The 20,927-nt window shown below is 37.5% G+C and overlaps 1 protein-coding gene across 1 annotated transcript in view; it reads left to right on the forward strand.

The window, feature by feature from the left end:
• The window catches only part of LOC111049088 (dihydroxyacetone phosphate acyltransferase), a 51,334-nt gene that overhangs the window by 19,392 nt on the left and 11,015 nt on the right, over positions 1–20,927 (forward strand). Inside the window, exons 9-10 of the mRNA XM_039427560.1 lie at positions 19,813–19,962; positions 20,657–20,736. Coding sequence (XP_039283494.1) covers positions 19,813–19,962; positions 20,657–20,736 — 230 coding nt within the window. The remainder of the gene's footprint in view (positions 1–19,812; positions 19,963–20,656; positions 20,737–20,927) is intronic.

Below are 20,927 nucleotides of genomic sequence, written 5' to 3' on the forward strand. Positions count from 1 at the left end.
CGAAGTGGGAGACCCAGCTTAGTGACTGCCAAACTTGCTGAAAAAATCGATGCTAGAGTCCGTGAAAATCGAAAGGTCGCAATAACGGAACTTTCTTTGAGTTTCCACAAATTTCGCAATGTTTGTTGCACGAAATCATCAGCGTTTTGATGATGACGCACAGCTGCAAGAAGAGGTACTGTAAAGAATTGGTTGAAGGCGTAGGCAGCCTAATTTTTCGACAATAGTATCTTAAGTCACAAGGACGGGAAGGGCCGTTTTGCAGGCGAGAATGATGTTTCTAGTCGAGGCGTTAGCCGAGACTAGAATTTCATTTGAGCACTGCAAAAGACATTCACGTCCAAGTAACTTACACTATTTTTGTCATAATAATCTGGAAAATTCAGAAACAGAAAACATTACCTGCTTGTGCTGACATTACCACAAGCATTTTATAAACATAACCTAGTTTACAAGTTTTGAATCAGGAATTTCTTGATTGTAGTTGACAAAACATCCACCTGGAGCACTAAAAGGTGGCAGTTTTGCTGTTCCAAATTTGGAGCTAGGAAACATACTCGACTGTAAAGAAAACATATGATTTTATTACAGTATAGTATGCTGTAATGAGAATCATATGTTTATTTGTTCTACAATCAGCTGTTTACCGGCTTGATTTCATGGATGTAAAACAGCTGAAATTGAATGACTATGACAAAAAGGAATTTCCAAGCTCATACATTGATATGATAAATGCCTAATTTGAATGGTGACTATGTAGAGAAGTAGTATTTGAGTGTGGCTTTCATCTGCAAATATTAAAAACTAGCAGGAACTAGCAAGATCATATTGTGATAATATAATTTAGCATCTAAAGTTACCAGCTGTAATAAACACTTCACTCTGTGATAAATTGTGTACTGGTATTAAAACGGTAGTTTGGAATGAAGTGTAGTTGATTGGTACTGTAGATAATGGTTTCTTAGAAGACCTATACAAATAATAACTCCCCTATCATTGAGAAACTGTAAAATATTAGAAAAAATTATTCACCTCATGAATAATGAGTTGTTCATATCACATTCATTAATTACTGAAGAATTGCAGAATAATTTTTTTTTTAATTAGCTTAGCTTATATTCATCCTAAAATGGTGATACGATGGAAAGAATATGGAATTCTGTGTGGTTAATCGGACATTGCATATATTCTGGACTATCTATTGACAATCAACAACTATGAAAACATTAAATTAATTTTTGAAACACTGATTTAACCAATCTATTTTTTTTAACTCTACACTTCACTGATAGATAGATATTACTACCAATTGATTGAGAAGAATATGTTTTTGGAATAATAAATGCTGCATGACTAAAGTACATAGGAATACCGTATTGAGATGTAAATGAAAATATTGATTGTCAGATAAATTTCATGATTCACCAAATAAAGTCAAGTGTAGCATGAGATACATTGACTTTTTGGCAGTACAAAGTTCGCCGGGTAAGCTAGTTGTAAATGAAGCTTTATTATTAATAGTCAACACTGAAAAAAGACAGGCTCAATCACCAGGAATACTATAAATTCTATGAGGGACCACTAAACCATTAATTTTGAGTAGTTCAATCACTTCCATTACGAACACTGGATACATTATGGACAATCAATACGTATGAAATTTATTAGCTACAGAATAAAAAACATTTGATTGCAGTGATCCCGACTACTACAATATGAATAACCATTTGGATCAATAATATAATGAATTACTCACATCTCTCATCAACTCGTACTTTTTATTCACAAAATATTAACAAAAAATATATATAAGTTATATTGAATGAACTCATGGCTAGTACCAAAGTTTGTCTTTTTCTGGTCGTGCTTCAAATAAATGTAGGTATATGTTTGACTTTTTTTTTGCTTTTGTAATCTTGTTGTCTATTAAGGAAGTTTTCAATGTGATTTTTGATGGCAATAAAATTTGAATTTGAAAAAAGATTTATCAACAAACTCCTAAACAAAGAAAAAATCTGTGCTTTGTTCTAATCAAAATGTATGAGAGTCCATATAAACAGCTGATAGAAGGCGCAAACCGAACTGGCCAAGCATACAACAATGGAACACACACGTGGCAAGCTTGCACTTTTGATCAACACAAAATTAATTTATCAGCTGGTTGATAAGATTATTTTAAGCTTTCCAATGATTACAACATATGTTGGAATATCATGTGTCAATTATCTCAGTCCCATATGGCATTCACATTACAATGTTTATGTTTAGAAGGGACGGATTCAAAGATCCAAAGGTTCGAAGAACCTCACATGTCAACTGAAGCTTATTGTGTGTCCCAAAAGTATGTTAGTTAGGCAAACCAACTCCCGTGTCCTTTGCAAGATCCAGGAGTTTCTTCCCTATACCAACATCCCATTCCTCACCTGGTTGCTTACAGCCAAACAGAGCCCTTCTTGTAGCTCCAAGACTTCTGCAATCCAGTATGATATGCTTAGCAGTCTCTTCAGACTGATTACAAAGCCTACACATCTGGCTTTCATTTCTGAGTCCAATTGTGTGGAGATGTTTCCTAAAGTGGTCATGTCCAGTTATCAGGGCTGTTCGGACGTTATATCAATGTTGCTTTCTTGTCTGGCATTGTGTGGTAGAGGGGGCAATTGAAGGGTGATGTGCATAGCATAATCGCCGCCAGTTGCCGATTGACAGCTAATCGAACAGCTCACTTCTCGTAATGTCGATTTTTGCAAAGTGATCTATTGATTTATTGTGATTTATTACAAGTGTCGTCTCATCTCGTATTGTGATCTGGACCCGGGATCCTAGAAGCAAGGAGGATTTGGACATGAAGGTAGGCCTATGTTATTGTGCACTTAGCCATTTAAATTGTTCAACTTGCTACCCGACGCCAGACAACCCCCAAAAGGTTCTCGATGTAATTGATACAGTCCACAAACCAGAGTGCTGTTTGAGCCAGCCTCTGTAGAATAAACAAGGGCAATTACCTGCTTGACCTGACCTCTACCCAGACTCACCAGCCACCTGGTGAAGCGAGGGCTTGTGTCTGCCAGCAGTCTTTTGCCAAGTGCTTGACCAGGATGACCCTGCCATTGCTGGTGGTGTAAGTCCCTGGACCATTTACTCTAGCATTTACTCTAGAAAAATTACTCTAGCAACACAGAGTAAAAACTCAGAGGAATCAATTCAATCGGTGAACTTGAGAAATCGATGGAGTTTACTCAAAAGAATTGTATCCTCATTCTGGAAACATTGGCAATTGGAGTATGTATCTAGCTTGCAAACCCAAACAAAATGGTACAGAAAACATAGTAATGTTAACATTGGAGGTATGGTTCTCTTAAAGGAAAGTAACCTACCCCCTCTACACTGGAGGCTTGGCTGAATAACGAAGACATTCCCTGGACAGGATAGAGTTGTGAGAATGGTGGAGGTAGAGACTGCAAAGGGAAGTCTAACTAGGGCTGTCAATAGGGTATGTCTCCTCCCTATTGATGAAGATTAGGCCTTATTGAAGGGAACTTCAATAAGTTTAGTGGTTAGTTTTTTTTTTGTTTCTCGTTTTATATATGGGAAAGGTTCCCAAGTTGCTTTGTTTCTTGTTTTTATGTATAGTGGTTGTATATAGTCATTATTTCTCGTCCCATCCTCTCCTTTCCGTGGGCCTCCTACTCCTTTTGTATAAGTCTCCTCAATGGCCCCTGAGGAGTGAAGGTATTTTCCTTTTTTTCTAGTTTCCCTAGTAGGGTTCAATATAGGTGTTTTTTTTTTTTTTTGTTATTGGAAGTTCTTCCATGGTGGGTGGAATGTTCGGACGTTATATCAATGTTGCTTTGTTGTCTGACGTTGTGTGGTAGAGGGGGCAATTGAAGGGTGATGCACATAGCATAATCGCCGCCAGTTGCCGATTGACAGCCAATCGAACAGCTCACTTCTCGTAATGTCGATTTTTGCAAAGTGATTATTGATTTATTGTGATTTATTACAAGTGTCGTCTTGTCTCGTATCGTGATCTGGACCCGGGATCCTAGAAGCAAGGAGGATTTGGACATGAAGGTAGGCCTATGTTATTGTGCACTTAGCCATTTAAATTGTTCAACTTGCTACCCAATGCCAGACAACCCCCAAAAGGTTCTCGATGTAATTGATACAGTCCACAAACCAGAGTGCTGTTTGAGCCAGCCTCTGTAGAATAAACAAGGGCAATTACCTGCTTGACCTGACCTCTACCCAGACTCACCAGCCACCTGGTGAAGCGAGGGCTTGTGTCTGCCAGCAGTCTTTTGCCAAGTGCTTGACCAGGATGACCCTGCCATTGCTGGTGGTGTAAGTCCCTGGACCATTTACTTATTGTGTGGAAGGTAGTTGTTTTACTTATGCCACAGCCCGGCTCTGGACCAAGGAATGGCATACTAGAACCCCGCTTAGCAAGCTCATCTGCACGCTCATTACCTCCTATGCCTACATGGCCAGGTACCTACCAAGATGCACAGAGTTGAGCGTTGCAAGCCTGCTGAGCGTTTTGTGGCACTCCCACACCAATTTGGACTTGATTTCGTTGGACTCAAGAGCCTTAAACCTAGCTCCGCAGTGCAGGCTGGTTGCTTGGCTGAATCGGACTTGGCGCTGAGACAGCAAATAATAGCAGCGTTGGTGGGAATGCGAGCGGCCGCAGTAACATCTTCCATCTAGCAATGGTCGGCTTAGTTCCACCTAGCGGACAGACGAAAGAACAAACCAGTCGGTTATTTGATCCCTCCAGCCAGGCTCGGCCAAGCAGCCGAGACAATAGAACAATGGAGTGGCGGTCTTATTCGCGTTCATCAGCAGTTTTCTTTCTCACAATTATTTTGATTTTTGTGTGTCAATAATAACTCCAGTCACCAGTAAAAAGTTCCCAGAAACGTGGTGTACTACCATATTAATGACTTTTCTTGATGATTTTTAATTATTTAAAAACATTGTTGACATTCTGAGCCTTTAGGCTAAACTTGGGGTCGCTGAGAACGAATCTGCAATCAGAATTTCTCTATCACGAAAAATAACGAAAAAAATCGAGCTGTTGAGCTTCCGGCAACCGTTAACAGTCATTCTGCAATGCGGCCGAAACACTTCCAAGCCAGACACCCATCTCGAATGACAACAACGCCAAGCTGTAAGAAACCATCCTGCACTGCGGCGCTAGGTTGAGGGCTGCCTGACAGTCTGACAGGATTACTATATGCTTATTGCAGTAGCGCCTGGCAATGCCTATGTTGGCACAAGCCATGATGCCCCAAATCTCTGCCAGATGGTGCAGTGTTGTCCCAGACTTGCATAGACTTGTGTTCTAGGTGAATCACTGTACATCCTGTACAGTGCCAACCAGTGCCAGATTTCCCTTCAATGAGAGAACCGTCTGTGTACAAGACAAGGCTGCCTCTTTTGGGATAGGGCCCTTCCACAGACTTCCACTCCTCTCTGAAGCAGAATTTAACAGAGAAAGGTTTAGTAAAAACCAACTCTGTGCTCATGACATCTGACGTCATCTCAAGCACAGGACTGTGAGCAACAGCTTTGGCGATTGTGCAGTGGCCTGTTCCAGACAGGCCTTCTCTCCATTGGCCTGCAACTTTCAGTCAATAGGCTGATTTCCGTGCCTCTGCCATAATAAAAATGTTCAATGGCGGTAAGCCAAGAGCAACTTGAAGAGTTGCTGATGGGCTGCTCCTGAAAGCTGCAGTGACTAGAAGTGTTTGCATCCTTTGTAGACTTGTGAGTTTGGCTGTGGCTGTAAATGTCCACGAGACTAGTGATCCATAAGTTACCTGAGGCCTCATTACTGCCTTGTACAGCCACAGAGCTATGCTAGGCTTTATCCCCCACATGGAGCCTGCAAATCTTCTGGTCGTCATAAGCGCCCATTTAGCTTTAAGCAGTGTATTGTTTAAATGATTGTTCCAAGTCAGCTTTGAGTCAATGGTCAGCCCTAAATATTTGACTGTACTTGATACTTCAAGCCGTGTAAATCCAAGTTTCAACCTGGAGAGAGACTCCAGGTTCTTTTTCCTTGTAAATGGAATGACTGCAGTCTTCGAGGGATTTATACTTAGTCCCTCTCCAAGACACCAGTCATTAACAGTTTTGAGGTTGACGTTCATGACATCAGCAACAATGTTGGTGAACTTTCCCTGTACCATGAGGACTATGTCATCAGCATAGCCCTGTACAAATACACCTTTACTTGTGAGTTCATTAAGGAGACCATCGACCACAAGGTTCCACAGAAGAGGTGAAAGCACACCTCCCTGCGGACAGCCCCGCGCAGGTGCAATCACCATCGACTCACCTTGAAGATCAGCCATGATCCGCCTGGAGCAGAGCATGGCCTCAACCCAACTACATATGGTAGGCTCAAGACCACGCCCTTGGACCGCCCGGACCATGGCCTTGTAAGTGACATTGTCAAAAGCAGCGCACTCAATGTCCATGAAGGCACACAAGGCAATCTCCCCGGCAGCTAGGCTGTCCTCCACCCTGCTCACAAGCTGATGCAGGGCTGTTTCACAGGACTTGCCAGGCTGATAAGCATGCTGATTCCTGTGTCTGAAAGCACTCCCTTCCTTAGATGTCTTTCCAGCATCTTCAAGAGAAACGATGTGAGATTGATGGGACAAAATGATTTTGCAGTTGAGTAGTCTGCTCTTCCTCTCTTTGGAATGAAGACCACTCTACCGAGGCACCAGGCTTGAGGGATGTACCCATAGGCCAGACTTGCTCTAAAAAGTTCACACAAGAGAACTAGTAGAGCTTCTGGTCCTTGTTGCAGCATAGCTGGTATTATGCCATCTCCCCAGGAGATTTGAAGGGGCTAAACTTGGATATGGCCTATTTAACTTTGGAGAGTGTGACAATTCGCCTGGCTAAAGTCCAGCTTCCACGATCAGCTCTTGGCCATGAGCTCATTTCGCTGTTGCCAGACATGCCTGAGCAATCACTCTCGAAGGTACAATCTGGAAAGTGAGTCTCAAGAAGAGGTTTGAGACTTCCATAAATTCCAGGGGTATATTGTCCCCCTGGCAACCTAAGAGTTCCCAACAGGCCAATTGGGCTTGAAGCTAAAACACGCTGCAGTCTCGCTGCTGCGCTGAGACTGTTTACCTCTTGTGTAAATTGTCTCCTGGAGTTTTCTTCAGCTTTCTTGATTGCAAGGCTGTATTCTGTGAGTGCCCTGTGGTATGGCTCCCAAATACGGCTACGTTTGCAATGGTTATGAAGCTTCCTTATAGCCGCCCTTTTGCGGTCAAGGTCAGCAGTCCACCACTTAGTATTGGTGTGACTCTTTCCCTGCCGCAATGGGCAACTGTCCTGAAAGCAGCTCATGATTGCATTCTGAAGGTCAAAGCAATCTGACCAATGTCTGCAAAGCAGGTAACCCTCCTGCCCAGTGACCCAAGTTGAGACAGAAGGTCAGACTTATAGAGTGACCAATCTGTTTTCCTCGGATTCCGATAGCAGGAAGAGCCGCCCTCGCTTTGCATGTCGAAACAGACATACCTGTGATCAGACAAAGAGGCCTCATGACTTACATGCCAGTTGTCAATAACCCTTTGGAGTCCTTCTGAGCAGAATGTAATGTCAATAACCTCACTCCAGTTTCGTGTAACGAACGTTGGACGGTTTCCAACATTACATACATAAAGATTCTTGGATATGAGAAACTGAAGAAGAGCCTCACCTCGTGGGTTCGTGTCTGAGCTTCTCCATCCAGTTGTGTGGTGAGCATTGGTGTCACAACCTACAAGGAGTTGTCGACCGCCAGCACAAGATGACTCCACCAGGAGTTCCAGTTCTCTTGATGGAGGAAGATCTCCAGAGTTGTAGGGCAAGTAATAATAATGATAAATAAATAATAATAAATTCAACCAATGAAAATAAATAAATTACATTACAATCACATTCAAGAACACAAACGCATTTCACAATCATTAAACATTCAATAATAAAATAATAAATGAACAGAACCCTATGTATAGATAAAATAAATAAAATAATACAATATTTAAAAATAGAATAAAATAGGATATAATAATGAATGATAATAACAATGGAAGGTAAGTGCCCTTGAAGAAATATTAATGGTTCATCCCTCTTTAAGCATAATGCTTGTGCTGAGGGATGAGGTGCTTAACATAATAATTTTATCTCGGACTACAGTACAATAAACTAACAGAAAGCATAGAAAGAGTAAAAAGCAACAAAGAAAAGACTCTCATGCACTTAATCCTCAATTCTACTGTAATGAAACATTTAGGATGAAAAAGAGAGAGACATAAGTAAACATAAAGGCCTTATACATCAATCTTCAATTTTGCCCCATTTCAAAGAAACAATGGACACCATTTTTGAATATAGAGAAGCTTGGTGCAAAGACTATTGATAGAGGAAGTTGATTGAATAAACGGGGCCCCCTGGAAAAAACATGATCTGCAGCTGCAGTAGTGCTGAGACGGGGCTCCTCAAGGGGTTCTCTAAGTTGTCTTCGTGTACCATACATGTGTACCGCAGATAAAGGAAAAGTATGTGGTCTCAAATAAATAAACTTCAATAATTCAAATTCAAAAAGATGTGGTATACTAAATACCAGAAATTCTCTGTATATATATTCAGAAGGATATCTTATTGGTTTTTTAAGACAGATTTTTATTATCTTTTTGTGTAATAGAATTAGTGGCTGCATAATAGAAGCCCCACAGTTTCCCCAGCCAATGATTCCATAGCTCACAATGGACTGTATTAAGGCTAAGAATACCATTCTCAGTTGGTGTAGAGGCAACATATTCCTCAACTGAACAAATTTATAAATCAATTTTCTCAGTCTGGAGCACAAATATGCCACATGACTCTTCCAACGCAAGTGCTTATCTATCATGATACCTAAGTACTTAACATTCTCCTGAAATTCCAGTTGTCCACATGTACATGCACAACGATTACAGCCAGTTTCATGAATAACAATTCTGCAGTTGTCAACATCAGTCAAACAACCCGCAGATGTCAGGGAAAATGGGATGGCAACAGTCTTGGCAACATTAATAGATACTACATTCTCGTCTAACCAATCCTTCACTATAGCCAGGCCACTGTTAAACCTTCTCGCAAGTATCAACCCAACTCGAACCATGAAATACTGCAACAGTATTGTCTGCAAATGAATAGAGGGAACCATGCTCAAGCTCAATACCGAGAAGATCATTTATATAGATCAAAAATAAGATAGGTCCGAGCACTGTTCCCTGCGGTACTCCAGTATTCACCTCAGACATTGAACTGACCACCTTATCAACTTTTGTGGATTGCAAATTTCCACTCAGATAAGACTGAAAGAACCGCAAAGCATTTCCTCTGAAGCCCATTGATTCCATTTTTTTTAAAGTAAAATGGCATGGTCAACGGTGTCAAAAGCCTTTGTAAAATCAAGGAACACACCCACACATTTATTTCCATTATCCAAGTGATTTATAATATCTTTTGTTACATAAAAGATTGCGTCACAAGTGTTCAAACCACTGCAGAACCCAAATTGGGAATTGGATAAGATTTTATATTTCTCAAAATAACTTATAACTCTTGATTTCACACATTTTTCAATAATCTTGGATATGCTTGACAGCAATGAAATGGGCCGGTAATTATTCAGGTTTGACTTTTCTTTACCTTTATGGAGAAAATACCTTTACCTTTACCTTTATATTGAAAGAATATCTTGCCTGATGTATACAATGATGCCATCACATTTATTATACTTTGTTTCTTTCATTATTTTACAATAATTAGACAATTCATAGTTACCACAGTCTTCTGAGGCCAATGTTTCTGTCAAAATTATCAAATCAAAATCAATATTCAGACTTGTGAGTACACATAATTCATTAAAGTTTTTCGCAACGCTTCTTATATTTAAATGAAAAACCTTCAAGGAATTTACATTGAAAAATCTTTTACAGTCATTTACATTTCCCAGAATACATGTTACGCAATTCCTATCTTGTAGATTGTCCAGTAAAAAAGGACCATCCATGAAAAAAACAAAACAATTAAAACAAAATAAATACTGTGTTTGTAGTTAAAATAGTCCATATTTTAATCAAGTCCTCTTCAGATCTGATGTGGAGTGTAGGAAATTTTTTGCATTCATCCTTCTTAACCAAAATTCTCCCTTCTTCAACCCATATGAATTTAAATCCCTTCTTCATGGCTTCTGCCTTAGTTTTTTTCAACAACTCCAATAGGAAAGGTGAAAGATGGTCGTGAACTCAATTCAACTCAATTCTCCCCTCTACAAAGTCCTTATGGATTAGCTTCGTAGAAACTCTCGGTCCAGTCTTATCCTCCTTAGCCAATCTTCCATAATCATTCAACCATTTAAGTTTGTCTTGACGTTTAATGAACTTGAAAACGATTGGTTTGGTTGCCCCCTTAACCCTACTTGGCATTCTATGTGCAATACTCAAGTTCACGGATTTCACTGTGCTAACGATTCTATCAGAAACTCTATCAAAAACGTCATAGACTGATTCATTTACAGTCTCAGGAACGCCGGCTAGTACAATATTATCCTTACAAGTGTACCCCTGTAGGTCTATTAATTCACTTTTTAATAGTTTATTTTCAGCTTTCAACTCAATGACTTCACGCTTCAATGTATTTATTACAGTTTTTTGGTTCTCTAGTTCTTGCTTGAAAGAGTCAAATTCATTGGAAATAAACTGCACAGATGTTTTTATCTCGACTAATTCGTTTTTAAGCGGAGACAGCTCAGTTTGAAAGAGCTGAGATAGTTCAGCAGTTATCATATTCAAGACAGGAGTTGAGATAAGCTGCACATCGACAGGAGAAAGATAACCGGTAGAAGATGTAGTAGTTGCACTATCACCAGCACCGTCCACCCCCTTCTCCTTCACCTCCCCATCCGTCGCAGCACCCACACTATTACCTGACTTGCAGCTCAGACAGCTCCACTTGCATTTCGTATCAGCCGACATCTTACGAAAATTAGTTTCCTTGATAGATTGACAGGAAAAATGATATTTTTATCACATCTTGAACACACTATAATGTCACGCTCTGGAACAGCAATATCACAATACCCGCAACACATATTATGACCAATGAATGAAATTAGTTGATTGAGTACTACAGCGCAATTGGAAACACGTCCACTCACTTCGGTTGCCTTGGCACAACTGAAGTAGGCTGAGCATGCAGTTGTGCTCCAATTCCTACCCTCTTAGCTCCAGGTTAATGAGATCGCAGTAAGATCTCTGGAACAGAATTCATTAAGAGTTAGGCAGTCCATACCCTTTCTCAAAAGTAGGCAGGTTCTGACATCCCTGAGAGAGGTACAGTATATCAACCTACCCTTGGTATCACCCAGGCCTGCAACTCTTCCTCGGTGAAGCCATGGTTCTTGGATCAGTGCCAGGTCAAATCCCTCTCTGAGGAAGAATTGGCAGAAAGCAGCAGATGCTGCTTCACTGTGGTGGAGATTGATTTGAAGGACCCTGGGCATTATCCTTAACTGGTGTTGAGATAATTGAAACCTGCCAGAGTCCTAGGTTGGCTCTAGAGTTGGCTGACCTGACAGCACTAAAGCAGGCCTCATCCAGGAAACATACAAATCCATAACCTTTCGGGTCTGGCTTGGCTGGCAGGACATTCCACTCCTTCACCTTCTAGGTGGAGTTTTGCTTGTCGAGCATCTTGATGATCTTATCTAGATTTTTCTTCAGAAGCAACGGATGAGCTCTAAAGAACACCCTCACTGACCTCAAGATTTCTTTTCTCAGACCGACAATGAGTTTCGTTTCCCCAAACGGTTTGAGTCTGGGGATGAGTGCCTACAGCCAATGCTTAGTAGCATCGTTGATGCAGGATATGATCAAGGCACCCTTCTCCATGTAGGTGCCTGCAAACGATGGAATGCATCCATCCTCAAGGGGTAGGAGCTCATCTATGATGGTTTCTTGAATGACTTCTCCTTGCTCTGCTGAAAGCTTAGACTCAGGATAGCCTTCCAAGACAATAGCCATTTTGGTGGCAGAAGTGTCCCTGTAAGAGGCTCCTCTATTGGAAGTCTCTAGATTCAGGGTTTGGTCCTCGTGACTGGCGTGAGTTCCACTCCTGACCTTTCTTGTAGGTCCTTCTGCTGCGGGAGGGGTCGCCAATTCACCTCTAGGGCGCTTGGCTGCCCTCGACCCAGCTTCATGATCCAGGTTTTTGCCTGGAGTTTCTCCCCACTCTGGTCTCTTAGGTTTTTTCTTTTTGGCCCTGCGAAACTTTGCAGGGTCAAAAGCCTCGCCCCTCTCATGAAGTTTAGCCTGAATGGCCGCCCTTCTTTGAGCATTGGTGAGATTTGATCTCTTCACCCGCAAACCGCGCAGTTGCTGTATTGCATCCTCGAGCATTTGTGAGGGTTCCTGTTTTTCTGGACTTTTGAGGAGCTCATCCTCCTCCTCCAATTGGGATGGTGTGATAGAGCTTATCTCATCCATATCATGATCAGTAGAAGCCTTCTCAAGGTTAGCCTCTATGTAAGAGTGCAACAGTACCTCCTGTGTACCTGAAGCAACCATTTCGGATTGAGGAATATGCCCTGATGGGGTTTGCCTCGGGGTTTGGTTTTGGTTTTGTATTTTTTTCTTTGTCCATGTGATTCCTACGAGCAGTTAGGGAAGTGCGGTCGACCCGGACAGAGCCCCGCATGTCCAGGCAAGGCTATATACTGCAGGAGGGCGCCTGGTATCCTGCAGGCACCGTTAGTGACACCATGTATAGAAGGCCTGGTACCATCCACCCATCAGCACGGTCCACATAACACCTTGGGTTGACCTGAAACAAGAAAAAGGGAAAGGAAGAAAGAAAGAATGGCACACAGCTAAGTCAATGGAAAAAGTGCCATTCTAGAAATCAACAGATCCAAAGCATACTAAGAAGGAGAAGAAGGGTTTTGGATGAAGGGCTTTGGAAAGTGGACCCCTTTTAGTCACCTCCTACGACAAGCAGGGATACTGTGGGAAAATTCTGGCTTCAACAGATTCTTGAGTCCGATGTTCAACTCAAAGCTCCCCCAGCCCACAGGGGGTGAAAATGTTACAATGTTCATAGGCTTAATTAATAGGATCCTTTTTCATCCTTTGAAACCCTTGGAAGCAAAATATCTCAAAATCCATTCTTTGTGCGCGTCTAGCATGTTTCAAGAATATTTGTGAAAATTTTTAAGTCTGTAGGCCAGTTAGTTTGAGCTGTAGTGTGATTTTACATGAAAATTTTCGAAAAATGCCCTCTCCTGAACCCCCCTGTGCTCCTGATCGGAATTTTTCTGCATAGATCTAATTTTTTTACGTCGCTGAACAAAAAAGTTCTTCATGACTTTGCTGTGCAATGAGCGGTTAAAAAGTACAAAATTTTTGGGGGGCCCCAGCTCCCTCAGGGGGGAAAATTTTTGAAAATCCTTTCTTAGTGGATGTTTTGAGGATACCATAAACAATTATTGTGCAAAATTTCAAGTTTTTACTTTTTTTTTTATTCCAAAACGTAATCTACTTTCTGGATAGCCCTAGTATTTCATATTGTGTTAGTAGATGCAAATACCTTTTACACTTGAAATACTCTCACTAGTTGTATGAGCGTTTAATTATTCCCCTTCAAATTCATTTCGTACATTTTAAAAGACAAAACAAATTACATTAACTATTGTTTAGAATGGAAACAGTACAGTGCATGTCTTATCGCATTAGTTCCCCCCTCTCTCTATCTATCTAGCTCTGTCTATCTCTTTGAACCCTCAAAGTTACTCAGCGTTGTTCAACTATTATCACATGAAATAGAAGTTTAGTTAAAATGAAAATTCAACCTCACTAACCTGTTACATGCAAAATCAGGGAGACTCGTCACAGCTCACAAAAATATCGTCCAGGACTTTGCTCAGTTCATCAGCTGAGTGCCATTAGAACTCATGGCAACAATCAACCGGACACGGCCTTTCATTCTTATATGTGGCAATCCACCTGGTTTTCTATTTTTCTTGCCTGTTATTCAGATAATAATGAATTTTCTCTGCCGAATTCAGATAGATGGAGGAGTCCGAAAACGGTTAGGTCTACGATTTCCACTGAACACTTCGATTGAAAGTTAAACTAATGTAGGAAAGGTACTTTCTATACATAATTAACGATACACTATCAATAATGAGACTTATTTATTCAATTATTTTCAATTGGTCTAGCTCTAAAGAAATGAACAAACGAATAAATAAATTAACAAAATAGGAAAGGCGAGTACAGAGAGAACAAGAAGAAATAGAAGGAAATTTGTGAGAATAAAATAGATTTATTGCTTCAAGTATATACATTATACAATCGGAAACGTCACAATGTTCTAAAGATACAACAATTAAAAACACTTTTCATATGATTGATTCAACTCATATATAAATGTTACAATCATATAAATAATTCAAATACATTCTAACACACCAGAATCATTGCCAACCTAATACATTATAAAAGAGTTAGTAAAATGTCAAACAATGCAAAATTATAAATATTCTATTGTTTTTTTTTTGTTGATTTTTTTATTTGCCATACAATAAATACATATTCAAATATTCAAAACATAATAAAAGAAAATACATAATTTTATAATCAAAAGTATAAAATAATTAAAATAAAAATTAAGCATAAATAATACCAAAATCATAATTAGATTCTCAATGGTAATCCGGCATCACCAGCAAAAGGAATCAAGCCTTGCCCGCTGGTAAGAGTTGCAATCAGCTAGTTACATTGGTTGTTCCCTAGTTTTATACAATAATAGAGAAAAAAAATAATCCACGCCTCAAAATATGCTTTAAAAAATTAGATTATTCCTTCAATTGAAAAGAAATAGTTTTCTCTTATCCAATTTTTTAGTATTTTGTAATTAATTTTTGCTTCCAGACCAAAAGGCAATTCATTTATGAATCTTGTACTTATATAAATGAGCTGTCTTCTAACTACTGTTAGTTTTGTTTTATAAATTTTATATTTATAGGTTGTATTTGGTCTTAAATCATATTGAACTATATCATTTAATAAAAATTTGTTTTTATACTTTATTATATATTTTGCTAAATTTTTCAAGTACAATTGCCTTACAGTCATCACATTAAATTCTTCAAATAGCAGATTCGTTGGATGCAATCGAGGTTTATTCAATATTGTTTTAATAATACACTTTTGAGTGATAAATAAGTTATTTAAATGACTATCGAAAGCCCCACCCCAGATTGTTATCCCATATTCTTATATGGATTGCACCAAAGCAAAATATACTGTTTTTAAATCCTGAAGTTTGAGTATTTTGTTAATTTTATAGAATTTGAAAGAAATATATTTGAGTTTTTTCATAAATAAGCTAAATGAAAATGCCATTTCAGGTATTCGTCAATAATTATCCCTAGATATTTTAGGTTACTTACATTTTCAATACTTGGACAAACGCAGAGATTCTTGTCTGTGCACTCAAGAGTGAAGTTTAATTTTTAAATGAATACTAGGCTTTCCTGCTGCATTTGCTGAGAATGAGACATATTTAGTTTTTTGAACATTCAAACTCAGAGTGTTCAATTCCAGCCATTTTTTAATTTTACACATATCCCTTTCAGCAACCCGAACGCATCATCCCAGTTTTTCCGCGCGAAAATTATAGCTGTATCAGCAAATGATACAAGTTTACCACATTCTAATTTTAATTTTAAAAGGTCGTTTACATAGAGCAAGAACAAAATAGGAGATAAAACGGTTTCCTGAGGCAATCCAAACAAAGATAAAGTGACAGAACTTTTTTGAAAATCTATTGATAAAATTTGTTACCGGTCTTGCAAGTAGCTTTTTATTAGATCAAGGGCGATTCCTCTAATTCCCATTTTATCCAGTTTGATGAATAAGTTGTTGTGTGGAACCGTGTCAAAGGCTTTTGACAAATCCAAGAAGATTGCCAAGGTCTTTTCATTTTTATTTAAACTATTTGAAACAATGTTCAAAAAATAGGCAAGTGCATCACTTGTGCTTTTGTCCTTTTGGAAACCGAATTGGTTCATATGAATAATATTATACTTATTAATATAGTTTAATAAACTCTTTTTTATACATTTCTCTGCTATTTTTGCTATATTACTTAGAAGACTAATGGGTCTATAGCTGCTAGGGTTTGTTTTTATCTCCACTTTTAAATAAAGGTTTTAAATTAGCGATTTTGAAATGATTTGGAAATATTCCTGTGCTAAAGATTTTATTTATAATGTAAGATAAAGGAGTTGAAATATATTCTGCTATGCGTTTTAATGTAATATTACTTAAGCCATCAAAGCCAGGACTTTTTTAAACAGCTATTTTTTAAAGTTTTGATTATTTCTTCTATATCTGCGGAACAAATTGGTTTTATGAACCAAGAATTTTGAAAATGGTGATCATGTTTCTCAAACTGTAACTCAGTTTCATCATTGGTTATCTCTATAATTTTGAGCATGTTTCATTCCAACCGATGCAAAATAGTCGTTCAAAGTATTCGCATTGATGCTAATTTTATCTCTGCCTGAATTTTTCTCATTTATAATATCATTAATACACTTCCAAAGATTTTTAGGGTTATTATTGCACTTATCTATTTGATTTTTATAGTAATTTGTTTTAGCAGTTGTGATCAATTTATTTAAGACTTCTCTATATTCTTTTAAATCTTGTTTTATTTCAATGTTAAAAGGCTCTTGCTTCATTTTTTTATAAATTTTATCTTTAACATTTATTGATTTTATTAATCCCGGAACAATCCAAGGTTTCAATGCTCTATTCTTATGAGAAACCTTCTTCAACTGAGTTGATTTATCAATAAGTCTGTTAAGAGTATTTATAAAATATTCAACCATATCATTGACATCATCAAAAGCACCATTTATTATAGGAGACCAACTTTCCTCAGCCAATAACTGTCTTAAGATGTCATAATTGATTTTCTTTATATTCACGGGAGCTATTCTATCCTTAACAATACAGTCTACATATCCCAGATGAAGAGAGACCGAAAAATGATCTGAAACATAAGTTTTCAAAATATTTCCCATTTTACAATTTAATTTTCTATCATTATTTCTTTAAAAAATATGATCCAGACAAGACATCGAAGTCTCTGTTACTCTTGTATTTCCATTAATATAAGACTTAAATCCGTTGCTACTAAATATATTTATATACTCAATAATGAGCTTGTTATTTAAACTCATGTTCAAGTTCATATCACCTGCTACACAGACGTCAATATCTCTTGGAATTGATGTTATATAATTATCTAAACTAGTTAAGAATCTAGGAACATTGCAGCTAGGGGATCTATACATGCCAATCAAATTTAAATATTTACCACTGATGGTTTTAATATTAAGGCATATAGAGTTGCATTCTTCAATATCGCAGTCTAATGTAGTAAAGTCTATTGTATCTTTCACATGTATACATAAACTATCGCATTTATTAACTTTTGAACTTTTATTAACCACCCTGTAACCTGGAATGTTGAATGTAAAAGGGATATTTTCATTCATCCATGTTTCTGTAAGGATTATTATGTCGTAAGAAGCTTGACAGCTTTGAATAATGCACAAAAATTCATTGAAATTTCTGCCTAAACTACGGACATTCATTACATAAATATTGAAAAAGTTACATCTTTATTTTCACTAGCAGGTAAGTAACTTAAATAATCATCTATTTCATTTGTTGGATTATTATCACCATCATACAAATTAAAAAGTTCCTCTACATCAACCATCGCGAAAAACAAAAACCAATCAATAACAGTCTATTTTTTCTCTTCCTGCTCCAAGTTCGGTCCAATCCACTTTCCGAAGTCTCGTTTACAATCCTCGATTCCGCGCAAAGGTTGTCCAAATCAGCCTTACTGGAAATTCGAATGGGTCTGGTCTCTTCATTCTCTCTCATGAAAACTTTCCCATTTCTGGTCCATACGAATTTGTAGTTTCGATTCTTCGCAAATAATCTCGTTGAATAAAGTAGTTCCTTATAGAAAGGTGAGAGATTCTCGTTTATGTACACGGGTCCGTCATTCAAATGTTCATTCACATTCACAGTTCTTAGTTGCATTTGTAGATCGCCTCCATTTTTATTTCCTTCATTCATTTTAGCTTTATCCTTAAGCTCTCTAAGATATTTTCTATAATTCTTAATCAAATTATTTCTTACTGCACGACTAGTGAATCTTACTATGATCGGTTGAATTTTGCCCTTGGTGGCAGGAAGTCTATGTGCAATGACAATTTCCTCTTCTCTGATATTGATATTGAGACATTTTGCAACATCTTTGACAATCAAATTCACATCTTCTCCTTTGGTAAAAGGCAAGCCGTGAAGTTCCAGATTATTTGCTCTCGTATATTGTTGCAGCTCATTTAGTTGTATTTCCATATCGGTCATTTTATTTTTTGAGCAGTTGTTTTCTTTAATAAAGATTCGTAATCAGATTTATATTTCTCGATTTTAATCTTGTATTCATCCATCATTGACGAGACAAAATTAACAGACTGACGAAGCTCCCCTATTTCATCCCTGATTGATTTCATTTCTGATGAAATCGTTTTTCTGATCTCCTGAAGAAGTTCATCCTTGAAAGTTGAGGGAATAGTGTTACTATCCATATCAAATGATAAATTAGATTTACAATTTTGACACTTCCACTGTTTCTTTCTCTGCTTTGGAAGCTTCTTATAGTTTAATTCGTCAAATGCAACACACTTGAAGTAGAAGTGCAATGAACAAATGCTACAAGTGATTATTTCTTTTTCCGTGTATTTTTTATTACAACTGCAACTGCATTTTAACATAATTAAGGGAATTTTTCATCTCAGCATTTTTTAAATTGTATAAATAGTGAGCAAGGGAAACACCAAAAATGAATAAATTACTCTCTTAAAAAAATCGGATAGGTTATTGAAAGGATATTATTAGGAAGAGCCTAGAGAGCGATCAAGGCACTGGTTTGAGATAGGAAGCTCCTGGTCAATGAATTTTGGTCTTCAAAAGGAAAAGAGAGATTAAAAGCTAACTTGTTGTTATCTACCTTAGATAATGATAGGATAGGCTACACTTTCCTTATCTCTTACAGAAAATACTACGTACCGGCCTCTGTTCATGTAGATCACTGTTCAATGAAAACCAAAAAAGTAAATTATCTTCTTATCCAATGATAATTGAAACAATATGTGAATGAAATCTTAAAGAGCAGAATTTTATATTCACAACAAACACAACACACTCACTAATTTCACTAGAAAATCTCCACAAAAATAACAAAAATTTATAGGAGAAACAACCAACGATGCTCACTCAATCAATTTTTACTCGCAACTGAAATTTGCGAGATTGTTGATGTCAAGCATTTGTGTGATTTTAGCGTTGAAATATAAGTCAATGATGAATTGATTGAACCTATTTTATGATTATATTTGGTATTCCAAAAGTATGCCCAATCCTCAGAGGTTGTCCTCTAAGGTTCATTAAAATGAAACTACAGATTAAAGTAGTTCACAAACCACCATGGAGTTAATTATGCTTGGTATTAAATAAAAATGCTGGTAACATAGACTAAGTCCAAAGAAATTTCAAATATTGTTATTATTACAAATTGTTGTCATAATAAACAACTTCAATAATATTGTGTATATGATTTAATTAAAAAAATTAATTGTGAACTTATTTTTATTTATAGGTCATCAGCTACAAGAAGACATAGTGCGTTCTGCGTATCCAATGGTTGTTCTACAATTGTACATTAACCATTGTATGCATTTCCTAGTCAGCCCAGGAATAATTACAGTCATAATGCAGCATCTAGGAGAAGATGGGCGCATAACCAAACGTTAGTTCAATTTAATTATGTATGATATTAATATTGTGGAGAGATAATTTGAATTTACATTCTCTCATTACATGTACAGTATTAAATTGAACTTACTTTGTATAAAATATATTATTAGCTAATTTAACTAGTGATCCGTGGTCTAGTGAATAGAGTGCTGCGTAGCAACCTAGAGATCCCGGGTTCAAATCCACTCAGAGCCAAAAGTTTTTGAACAGGTCACTCCCGTGTTATCGGATGGGCACGTAAAATTGTCGGTCCCGGCTGAAGTATGACAGTCGTAAGGCCCATTGACAGTTCAAATGATATATTCAGGCGAGGTGGAACTTCCAACCAATAAAAGCCATACGAATATTATTATTATTATTATTATTATATTATTATTATTATTATTATTATTATTAGCTAATTTAACTTGAACAATTAAAATTATCACTTGATAAAGGTTCAATGATTGCTAAAGATAGACATCAGTCATTGAATGTATTCAATGTATAAATGAATTTATTAGTTTAGGTATATCCTTTAAATTAATTGAAACAAGTGTAAAAATTGAATAGGGATAGGGCTGAGACTACTCTTATCAACTTGCGTTCCATATTAGCTTACTTGCTTGTTATACAAACAACATATTTTTATATTTGTGTATTATTTAAATTGAAGATAGTTACCGAAGATTTTTGTTTTATTTCAGATGAACTGTTTGAAAAGTACAAGTTTGTTTGCAGTTTAATGACTAACGAATTTGTTTTCTTCAGGCCTTGGGCAGAAAAGGTTCGTGTTTTTTTATTATAGTTCATTGAACGCTATTATAATTATGCTTGTGCTTGTGATCGGTTGTGTCAGCAGTCGATATTTTGTATCTGCCACATCGATGTAACTAATTAAGTAAAGTTACTTCAAGGTAAAGGTAAATATTAACCATGATGCAGCCACGTTTTTACTTATACGTCTGTCGTAAAGCA

This window comes from Nilaparvata lugens, chromosome 4, assembly GCF_014356525.2.
Source record: "Nilaparvata lugens isolate BPH chromosome 4, ASM1435652v1, whole genome shotgun sequence".
In the NCBI taxonomy this organism is placed as follows: domain Eukaryota; kingdom Metazoa; phylum Arthropoda; class Insecta; order Hemiptera; family Delphacidae; genus Nilaparvata; species Nilaparvata lugens.